General features: G+C 42.0%; 1 protein-coding gene across 4 annotated transcripts in view; it reads right to left on the bottom strand.

Moving 5' to 3' along the window:
- Nucleotides 1–12,227, bottom strand: part of LOC108627029 (neprilysin-1) — a 45,157-nt gene that overhangs the window by 22,791 nt on the left and 10,139 nt on the right. For all 4 annotated transcript variants that reach the window (XM_018028050.2, XM_018028048.2, XM_018028046.2 and 1 more), the window contains exon 5: nucleotides 4,642–4,749. In XM_018028050.2, coding sequence (XP_017883539.1) covers nucleotides 4,642–4,749 — 108 coding nt within the window. The remainder of the gene's footprint in view (nucleotides 1–4,641; nucleotides 4,750–12,227) is intronic.

Below are 12,227 nucleotides of genomic sequence, written 5' to 3'. Positions count from 1 at the left end.
TTACCCGCAACGCGACGTGTCGCGCGTTATCGGCCTCGAGTCGCACGCACGCGATCCGTTTCTACTTGCTGCGGAAAATAGTCGTCACGAAAAGATTGCAGGGTGGCCTGGAGGACTGATGACGTCGCGGATGCGCGTTCATCCGCATAATTACACGTACGAGTAATCCTTTGTCACTTTGTAACAGTCAGAAACTGGGCTGCGTCATGCTAGTCAGTGGAAACATGCGACCGGCCACTGGAGACAAGTTTTCTCAGATCTGCCTCGAACGTGTGCAATTACACACGAGACAATCTCGAAACACGGTCGATGGGTCGTTTAAAACTTTTGCTAAAGAGGATTCTTCATAGTTATCGTTTTATTATACCGACTGGATTTTTATTACCGAGTTTCAAGGCTCGCCCGGATTCATTGAAAACGTCTTCGAGAAAAACCCCGATACCCTTGACTCTAATACTTTCGGATACGATCGCTTCTTCTAAACCAGAATTTGCAACCGTCTCCGTGAAACGAGAACGAGCTAATTACTCGCAATAAATAGAATGGAAAGATCGGACCGTCGAATATTTGTCAAACGAATCTATGAGTCGTGGGAAGGAATTTTGACTGATCGGAGAGAATGCAAGTTACGTGACATTCCCTGTGTCGTGATCGATAAACGGGCAACTATTTTTATCAATACATAAAAGGCAGTCCAAGGCTGGTGAATCGTCAACATCGACTGGAGAGAGAACTGTCCCGTTCCGAGAGGCAAACGAGACGCAACCGCACCACCCACACGCGGTAATATCCACTAATTGTCCCGCGATTAATTACCCGGCTAATCCAGGGCTGACATTATCCGGGCTGATTGTGTCGGGCCGACGATTATCGGGCCTTGCATCGTGTCGTTTCGATCGCCTCGATTAGGAGTCGTTTAACGCCAACCCTTAACTCGATTACTCGATTCAAATTATGCCACATGCAGCTAAACTAAGTAGTTGATAAATACTCTCGAGGTCCAATTTTATTAGTATACCACAGAAGAGAAATTACTAATGAGTGGGTAGCCTTATGAGATTTTGTGTCGCACGAAAGAGTCTGTAATTTTTTATGCCCTTTAGAATATATTGCTGAGTAAGAAATAAAAAGCGGAAGTCTCGTCGGTACTGAACCGACCGTATAAACTACTCGTTAAAGAGTAATTGACGGTTAACGAAATAATTAATCGATTAGTCCTGAAGTATTCGAGATAGAAGAAAATTGTACACGACCTTTTCTGCAGGTAATAGCAGTACAACTTTTATTCAAAACATTTTTCAAAAAAAAAATTTGTAGTTTTCCGAAATTTTGTCAAGGCCCTTTAGATTTATCGATACATATTTTCCTACAACTTCTGTATACAATTTTTTTCACTAGCGTCAATATTTGTTCAATAAATAAAATTGTTTATTGCAAGAATTTGTTTTCCTTCTATCGAAAAATGTTACAAACAAAAGTTGTATCTCTAGTTGTCAACGATTTTAAGCCCCGTTGGGCCACATTCGCTATCCCAATGATTACACGGGCACTGCCACTCTTTAGTAGTATCTCTTTGATGAGTATGTTAAAAAAAAAATTAAGACTCGATAGGTTAAACAGTTTTATAGTTCGGACTTTTCATGCCTGTAGTGCCTAGAAGTTTGGCTATATTAGTTAGGAAAACATCATAAATCTATGACCAGATTTTTCGACATAAATGATTCATCTGCCGCGTGGCTCGTTAGACGCTTTCAATAATTGAAAAACTTTTGTTTTACATCGACGTCGTTTTTCATCGTTACCGATTACTCCCCCTGATTTATATCCAAACTGTGTGCACGTATCTCGATACGCTTTTATCAGAATTCTCCTGAATTTATATTAATTCTTTTTGAACAAAAATTGAAGCATTTTTTTAATTTCGTGGTGTACACTATCAAACAATCTCTATGAGTTTTACCTATATATAATTAAAATATCTACGCGACTGTTTCTATTAGCCGTATGCCGTAAAATGGAACATAAAACGCATCGAGCAAAAACGGAGTGACGTATTCTCGCCAAACACTGTCCGCGACCAACCCCAAAAAACGAGCCTTCGGATGGGGAAAAAGTTCAGGCCGCTGTTACACGGCGACAGGCTAATCGATAGTCATCGGTTTTGCTTTCATCTCACTGTTTTTTCCTGTTTTTCAATTATGCTAAAGAATTTTTTGTCATCGCGGTAGCCGGATCTCAACCGCGACCGCGGTATCTAACCCGTGAATTTCTGGGCATTCAATTAAATTGCTGACACGCGCTGTCATGGGAATTAAAAAGCGTACATTGCATTTGACGTTCCCGCGTCAGTTTCAGTTGAATTTATTCAACGGGCGTACATTTCAATGGCGTCTTTAGCTTAAATGTCTCTATGCGTTTTCACGACACTAATTAACGTGGCCGTTATGCCAATTAAAATTAAGTAAAGTATCTGCATTTATAAAATTCATTGAAGTCGCGGCAGAACGCGCCCGACGTTTTACAGCGTCACCAGCTGGTCTCTTTGTTGCCAGAAGTTCCAAGGTCCGCGTTATCACGATGATAACGGCCTTCGAGCGAATTTCCCGTATCGAGGCTCGATTGTCGTAAGTTTCGCTTGATCGATACGCGATCCAAGGACGGACAAGATATAAATTCCTCCTTCCTCGGTGCTCGACGAAATCGCTGCCCGGAAACGGTTCGAGGGCTGTTTTCCAGGCAAACACGAAGAGTATCGATTATGTAACTGGCATCGATCCGCGCTTAAAAAGCTAACGATAGGCCGTCGAAGAACCACGCGATCGTACGTTATAACCGATTAGAGGATTCCCTCTTGTTTTTCTGAGTGGACGGCTCTGAAAGCCTGGTAAATTTGGCGTGTCGTTTGAAAAAGATACGGGATTGGAATAATCGTAGCGTAAACACGGATGAATCGAACTCTGTTAGCCACGCTTCAATCATGGTTTAATCAATCCATAGGTAAATAAATTGTTCCCGGAATGTTCGGAAGCCAACAGGTTTCGTTTAGAACTAAATACTGACCGATTTAATGTTTAGAAAATGTCACCATAAATTAATTCGACGCAAGATTTACAGTCTCGTTGAGAGACGTGGAGGGCGACAATAGCCAAAATTTTATGGATAATGGATTGGTGCCAAGCGATGGCAATAAGCTAATCGAAGCGTAAAGCAGAGATTCGAGCATAGTATTTCGTCGAAACGGGTTGAATTCATCTCTGATTAATACCGCTGGCCGACGATTTGGCGCCGATACTGATTGATTAATCGTATTGCCGGGCCATATCGGTGCTTCGTTTCTATTCTTAGACTGCCTTGCATCGACTTTCTGGGTTAGAGCGTGACGCGCGAGAACGCTCGCGTTTTCGATATTTTTTTCTACTCCAAAAACCTGCGGCCACAAAATAAATTCCCGCTTCAAGAGATCCACACCCCTTTCCAATTAACCCCTACTCCGCGCCGAATTAATTTTCGCGCGAGCTACCCGTCGCTGAAATTACTCACAAATAATACGCTGGACACTACAATATCCCGCACGATTTTTCAATCTCATGAACATACCCTTCAACCCACTTTTGTCACCATAATTGACCTAATAATTTCTGTCACGTTTGTCCATCAAATTTCTACTGGACGTAACGATACCTTGTTCAGTTTTTTAATATCAATTCATTCCCTTGTCTAACAATTTTTGTGACGTTCATTCCTAACAAATTCCAGTAGCAATCATAAATCTTTGAAGAGACTATCTAACTTGTCAGAGGAGCAAAACTAAGTTAAAACGAATCGCCCGGTGAAATAGCCGTTGACAAAATATTTATTTGAGAGAGGACGAACGTAAATCAGTTGAAATATCGCCAGTTACGGCATACATAAATATAGTATACGTGTATAGCGTGTTCGAGTTCGATCATCGATCGAGAATGTTAGTTTTATTGGCCACCGGGGTTCCGTGATTTCCGTGCGTATGAATAATCGATCGCCTGCCCTCGCGATTTTCCGCAGAGAACGAAAAACCGAGCAAAGAACGTAGCGGGAACATCTGCGCGGACGACTGAATATATGAACGGACTGCGACAGATGTCTCGCGTGCATTGCTACAAGTTTTATTTAGGAACTTGCCCGGTGTTTTGCAAAAATCATTATTGAATGTCACGACGATATAAAATATAAAATCTGCGGTCTATTAATGATTTAATGAGAGTAGAGGGAAGTCACTAGCTTTAAATTCTAAACAGAATATACTGTGTATTTATGCGACAGCACTTTGCACATCAGAGACCTGTTATCTTTTTATATTTGATACGTAAAATCGATTGAAAACCTTTTACGACGAAAGACGTTTGAAGCGATCGCGTTAAGCTATCAAAAACGTGAGGAATAAACGCGATTCAGCGATTTTGCTACATTTTCATCGCGTGCGAGCGTCGCCGGTGAAACGACGCGGAATCCGGTGACGCATCGTCGACGGAAACGGCGTCGTTAGCGCGGTCGACGCAGGCGTTATTTCCGTCACCGACGTCTGCATTTGTCCGTCGTCACGTATCGTTTTCAAATGGAGTGCACCGCTATCGAGCGGCTCTAGAATATAGCGGATCGACTTACCCGGAGTAAAATTCACTGGCTTCTCCTTGAATTCCAAACAGCTTTTGTAAAATTGTCCCAGCTTATCGAAGTCGCCGACCATACGACCCGTCTTGTTCGCCAGCATTTCTAGAAACAATTTTTTTCAACGTTTGATTAAACATTATTCGGAATCAGGCAGAGGACCCGAGTTTTAAAATGCAATTATTGATTTGAGTAGGATTTCATCTCTAGTCTACGTTCTTAGTTTATTTGATGCCTGGGTGATAATAATGATCGTCCTCCTACGTTTTTGGCTGTATTAAAAGGTCGATACGAGACTCGGTTGCCATTCAGGTTCCGAAAATGGCAAAGGTTTGGCTAAAAGCGATCGAAGAGGTGACTCGACCGAAATAATTCGGACAAGCAATCCCACGCACGTACAAATAAAACTACTCCAAATGGTCGCTGCGAAAGTGAAAATTCGCATCCTCAACGAAGGGGTACGAAAAAGCTCGTTTCTCCTCGTACTAATGCTTGCTACTATTATCGATAGAACATTTTTAACCGAGCAATTTTTAAGTCTTAAAAGTCATCATTCGATAGAATCAGTGTAAATATCTTTCTTCTGTACTTGTCTGTAGATAAAATTGTTTTGCACCGAAAAATCGGTTGGTTAAAAATAGAGCAAGCATTTGGTCGCTCGTCACGCGACCGTTTCCCGGTGACTTGTCGTTCTTATTTCTCTTAAAACATTTCTGCACGATTCGACGTTTAAAATGGGGATCGTGAAACGAATGAAAGAACTCGGTTCCTCGTACTTTGTCCCAGGCGACTGCTTGGCGCCACGAATTTTTTGAGTTTCCTCATCAACAGAAATCTCTCTTTCACAGAATCAACGTGAACTTCAATCAGGGATTCGCTTCAGCAATTTCCTCGAGTCGGAAAGCTTCAACATGTTTCAATAGGTATTATTTTTTATTACAATCCGAAATGGAAACCCTGATTTCAGTCTTTAAATATTTATGGCTGACTCTTGAAACATTTATAGCTGTCTCTATCTCTCCTTAGATTTCTCGTCGAATCGATTCCCAAGCAAAGTGCGCGGTGCAATTTTTCAGCCGCACTTTTAAAACCATCCGTTTCGCATTTAACGTAATCAGACTGAAATCCTTCGGAGAGTTTGAGACGTTTTCGAAACGATAGATTGTCTTGGTTGCCGGAACCGACGAAGCCTTAGACGAGTGAATTTACGTAAGAACCAAAGAACGGGGTTACGAGCTTGATTAATCCCGCCCGCTTTAATGGGTCAAGTTCGTATCCCTAAGCCAGACGAGTTACGTCGATGTTCGATTCGATTTGCCGATTCCAACAACGTTGTGAAACGTTCAATCACGTCTCATTATCGATGCGACACAATCTATCATCGATTCATTTCGCAATTATTTTTCTCTTCCAATCTCCAAACCGACAAATTCTTCATATATTATCCACAAGTATACGAAATTCTTCAAAGATTTAAAGCCATTAGCAGATTACACGGTAATTATAAAATGAGATTATAACTCACAAGTGTTTGGAAACGGAAATGTTTCCTGCTGGTAAGCTCGCTACGGGAGACTTTAACGAACCAACAGTGCCTATCCATTTTTCTTTTCTGGAAAGCCGGCGTACTCGCATCGCTGATTAAGCGAGGAAATTGGTTTCGTACTTCACGCGGCGGATCTAACCCCACCGCAAATTCGATAATCCCTCTCGCTCTCTCAGATGCCAGCGAAATTAGCTTTATCACTGCCACCGCCCGGTTTATTTCAAAACCCCGTCTAGACGCGATATTTTCGACCTTAATTGCTCTCCGCCGGGGACAAGTCGATCATTATTAACTTATTCACTCGTTTCCCTGATTCGTACGATTTGTTGTTTTAGAAACGGTATTAATTAACACTGCCTTATAATACCTAGCAGGTGGACTAACTAAATTTTATACGAAACCAAATTCATTTAATATTAGTTGAAAAACTGAAATTTATTTCTTGCAAATCATGTTCTTGCACGTTCTACAATAAATGTATCAAATCTGCAGTCTACTAATGGAACTGTTTACGACGCTACTTCCTGAGACATTTGATCGATTGTCTGACGTTATAGGTCATCTAATTAGACCGTTCCGAGCGTCTCCCTAATTAAGAATTCTACGGTTGCCAGGACAATTAGGAAAGGATCCCGGCTTAAGTGGACCTTTGCGCGTTACGGCCGCGTTAAGTCGAGAGTGGACGCGTTAAAGCGCCGACACAAACGTATTCTTGCCGCTTTTTCCGCGCGACGAATTCACGAAACGTTTCCACGCGACGCGCTTAGTCTTGAATTGGAACACCGCGTGGCGTGCTTTCATATGCAACCGAAATTTAATCTGGTCATTACGTATACACGCTCTTATTGCATTATGACCAAGACTAATGCCTCTGACGTGATCCTTTAAGAAATACTAGCAAAATTGTTTAACTACAAAAGAAAATTTCGAAGAGCAGTAAAACAAGTATGTGAAATTGGTTTTTGCATAAGCAAATGGACTAGATCCATCATTTCTCATCTCCTAAATTGCGGCTGTTAATTGAAATATCAGATAACATAAAAAATCATTTATGGAAGCAAGTTCGGGAATGTTAGTTACGAAGGGCGGGTCGCAAATGCAAATTGAAGTTATCGACGAAGTTAGCTTGTCGTTGTCTACAATTCAGAATTGTTAATCGTAATCCACGCGGACACGGTTTGCGGAGTCTTAAGGAAATTCTGTTACAACTTCTGTTTACGATGGCGACTCGGTGTTGCGAGTATTCCCCGGCGAACTTTCATAAATCTCCCTTATTAAAAGTTGCAAAAAAAAACCACTGCGTTAAGTCTAAAACCACTTCGTTGGTTTTTATGGTTTATAAATTATCTGCAATGGGTCGTTAGTTTAGCTTGCAAAAACAAATGCAAATTATTTGGCACTGTATCCTACGACTAATAAAATTCGATTGGTCATCGGAACGAAAGCCAAATTGCTCGACCTGGGGTTAAATCAATTAATAGTTTCAGGTGACAAAGTGAATGAGGGTTCAAGCAACCCAGTTTCGATGGCAGTGAAAGGGACTCCAATTAGCCCCTGATTCGATGGTCCTTCAAGTCTTAATATTTACAATCAATTTTGCCAGAAGAAAAATTGCCTACCTCGCTGTTTGCAAAATGTTTTCACGACTTCTTATAAACCAACGCGACATATCTCTTGGATTGATAAATAGAGAATACGGAAGATGTTGAAGCTGATATTTCTCAAGAATATACGATTCGAACAACGATAGGGAAAAAGATATTCGAGTAATGTATCTGCCACAACTTTCATAATAAATCGTCTGATACGCGAGATGGTACTGTTAAAGAACAGCGATTACTCGAAACGTTCGACAGAAAACGACTTGCTTTTCTTTATTACGATATTTACTAGTTCACGTGTCACTTTCCTACTCTCTTAAAGGACTACAAACTTTAATCGCCTGTAACTTCGCAATAAATAACGATGAAGCGTAGAGGTAACGCGGTTCCACGCGGTAAAGTCTCTTCTTTAAAATGCCGTTTGATTCATTCCGATACGGCTTCCGGTTTCGGAGGTATCGTCGTGCGAAGACAAGCGCGGTTTTTCGGTCTCGCTGTTGCCGTCCTCGTCGCGCGGCTCGGACTTCTCGCTCGCATGTTGACCCAGTTACTGACCTACCCTAGCTCCCACCAGCCCGTCTAGACACCTGCTACACGGTTCTAGGAAATAACCGGTTCTAGGAAGAGAGTGGGGCGGGATTCCCTGCCGGGACTCCGCGCGCTTAAACGGTCGAACTTTGGAAGCCTATATCTCGAGGATGGATTGAGATATTAGGATGAAAAGAAAACCATTTTTCTCGTCTCGATGTCTTCTATCCATCGGCCGCGTTCCAGACCAGAAATTCAATCTCATTTTATCAGTAATTTTAGATTATTAATTACAAACGTCAGATTTTAGTAGTAAGATTAAAAACGATGTAGATAATAATTTGACACACGTAATATTGGATTAAAATCGAGTCCATGATCTCTTAAAAGCGAATTGCAGGGTAGATAAAAATTGAGGACAGATAGAATCTTATCTGGGGTATCGTTTCGTGTTTTCTTCGACTCGGTTTACGTCGCAATGAAATTTCTGCGGCCTCGTATTTCTTCATCGGGTCGTTTTGTACCCTCCATTGCGACGAAACTGCGTTTTAAAGGCACCACGCCAAATGCCGCCCCTTTCGCTGCGCTTTTTATTACTATTTAGAAATATGGGTGACTGTATCACGACGGGCTGTAATCTTCCAACTTCTCGAATCGACTTTCAAATCGTGCGCTTTAAAACTTTGAGTATAAAACATCAAGTACTGAACGGTTCACTTTTTTAATGAAAATAAATTTCATTCGCACTGATGCACTCTTGCGAAGGATTAATTGACCCATTTCACGTAAACTGAAGCTTGAATTGTATCGTATAATATCGGTTTATGAGCAGCGCGACGGATAAAGTTATCGATCATCTTAATCGCAAGGTTATTAACCGTGAAAGAAACCCTGCAGGAGATGAAGGGACAACAAGAGGATTAGTCTCGCGAAGTTTGCATCCGGGCAGCTTTTAATATCCCCTTTTTCATTGAATACATTACGGCGCCGGGGCCATTATGTTCGCGGCGCGCATTACCGGGATGTTACGCTGAAATAATACCCAGATCCCCGTTCTGTCGCTCTGTTAACGTTGTAACGAGACTGCTCATAAAAGATTCTCTATTATATCCCGCTTTGCATGCGCCGATGCTGAAAATTCAATGCCGTGTTCCTCGGACCACCGAGACGTGGAAAATTGAAAGACTCATGACGAGTAGGAGGACCCAATATTATTTTCATTGTATTGCACGAACCGAGTAACGACAAATAATTCACGATTGATTGGTTCTTGCTATTGAGTCATGTTTCAATAGATCTGGCGAGTTTCTTCAAATAAATTATTCGACCAACTTGTACGAAACGAGAGAAAGATAGTAAAAGTTCTCGCGTTTTGTTCCACTGCTCTCACACCGAGTTGAATATTCAGCGGTTTTTAAGCGACGTCTTAACGATCGTTCGATCGGCTAAACTCTAACGCGCGGAAATTCCGGACTTTTCAACTCGGATCCGCCTTTCATCAAACGAAGGTACACTGGGGAGGAGTGGAACGAAAGGTTGGCCGGTGAAAACAGGGCGAAGCTTCTGAAATTTCGAGTTTCCATTTAGATGGAAACCCGCGAAAGCGACGACAAAAGAGTGCAGCGTGCGCGCCGCGAAGGCAGAAAGAATCGGACTTCCGGTTGCTGCTTTGGGAATCGAGGACTCGTGACGAGAGTGGCTGCGAAACTCGTGTTTAACGAGTTCCCGGATAGCGATTCACCAGCTTCGAGCTGCGTTCCAGGTGCTCTCCAGCTTCCTTTAAACCGCCCACGCCATTTTTTGTTCCTCTCACTTCAGTTCTCGCGGTAGACGTTTCAGAATCGATGAAGACGAAACGGTACGCGATCTTACTTCAAACATCCGTGTGCCGCGCCATACCTCTTAATTCTCCCTCGAGATTTTTCGTTCACGCTTCAGATTTCGTGGCAGGCGTTTCACGATCTATAAAGTAAGAGCTGTATGCGATTCCACTTTGAACGTCCGTTCAGCGGGCAGATAGAAATTCCATTCTGCAAGATCGAACGAACAATCGCATTTGTCGATTAAATACAGTTCCCCCGGCGTGTTTCGGTTATTGGCCAGTCACGCATAATGATCGATAAAGGAGCCACCGTTCTATGAATCATCTCGTGTATCTCACATGATTTATTGTTCCCGGTTCTCCCCGGGCACGGTATCAATAATTCCCGATTGAATCCGACAGTTCTATTCGATTACGGGGTGTTTCTTTCGTTATGTGTCGCTCCGACTTCACTCCTGATTGCATTAAGCCTTAATTCCTTTTACGGCCACGAGCAAAACGAGAATCGTCGTAAGAACATAATATCGAAAATCGATATTATGCTCGCAGCCCGGATTATTCGAAATTTCCTTTGATTCGCGGTTTTCGCCGTTGAAAGAGGTCATAATTGAAATTCCCTTCAATTAGAACTTCTCTCGTCGATTTCGACTCTCCAGTCGCCACTTTTTGTCTTAACATTAAACTTGTACTGGTATTTCTCGTTAACCTTATATCTATTCTTCTATCAAGAACTCGAAGGAAGTCAATAGTAAAAATCGCAAGAATCTAATCATTATTAAGAATTTGATCTGTTCATCTAGTTGAGTTGGGAGAAGTTCGAGAAATGGTTGACTATTAGCGATGCAAAGCTTTATATTAATTTTTGGGACGAAGTAGTCGATAAGAGCTAACGCGGAAGGAAGGCCGGATCGGCGCACGGTTGCCTGTTACTATAAATATTTCATGTTAATCGATATACGTGCACACGGAAGTGTGTCATGCACGTTGTCCTATGACTCGACACAATGCTCCACATACGATCGTCGAACGACCTCGCGAAACGGAAGCTGAACATTCGCATCATCCCCCCCATTGTCCCCCTCGTTCGTTCGCTGCTCGTATCGTTTTAATAAAATACGTAAAATAATACGTACATACGCATCGATCGTCGAAGAGCCTGAACAAGTTCACATCTAATGATAAAACTGTACATTGGAATATTGATAAGAATGTTTAAAAATGTATGTTTGATGGGAATGGGATAATGAATTTTTTATATTTATCTGTGTCAGGACGGGAATAATAAAGTTGAAAAGTACACCGGCTGTTTGCATTAAACATTCGCGGACGTGGTCGATGCTCGAAAATTTACAAGCCTGAGCTCGGAAAAAAGGAATGTACGGAGAACAGGATGAATTATTTTATGCGACTCCATGTGTCATTCTTCGAGCGCACTGCTACGCTGTAAATCTTCATTTCCACCGACCGTTTTCTCTCTTTTTGTGAAACTCAGCTCGAGGATAACGAACCCTCTTTTTTTTTTAAATAGAACAAACCTTTTAGACTCTGATCATATTTTATTTGGAAATGAACGAAAGGCGGAAAACCAGAGATAAGGTAGGCGACATTCGCTGCAGAAGGGAAAAGGACCACACGGTTATCAAAATTGCAGGGGGCCAAATATTGGCTGGACAATGTGAAAACGAATGGGAAGGGGGCGATACTTTTTTCCGTTGTTTTGGGCGGTCGTGGGTGGACACGCAGTGACTTGTTTTCCATCCCCTGCGTCAGCGTGCAGCGTGACGTACGCGAGTCCAGTTCTCTTTTTAATCGCGTGTGACCTACATACTTACCCGTGGCACGTCTTTTGTTTACTCGCGCGTAGTACATTCGGGTTTCGATAATTCTGCCGTTCAATTCAACATGTCGTTTAAGGATGTATTGGTTATATAGTCATTACCAAAAGTTTATGTACCTTAGAAAAACGCATGTCCCATAATTAAAAATAGTGCACTTTTCTTCTAATTTCGATATTTAATGAGTTACATATGATTATATGGCATTTTATTGATGTTGACAAAATCCGACCATCCCAGCATCGAAACAG

Source organism: Ceratina calcarata, unplaced genomic scaffold (assembly GCF_001652005.2).
Source record: "Ceratina calcarata isolate Rehan_Ccalc_2016 unplaced genomic scaffold, ASM165200v1 scaffold436.2, whole genome shotgun sequence".
Taxonomy (NCBI): Eukaryota; Metazoa; Arthropoda; class Insecta; order Hymenoptera; family Apidae; genus Ceratina; species Ceratina calcarata.
Note: the sequence above shows the minus strand (reverse complement) of the source record. Positions and strands in the feature narration are given on the sequence as shown.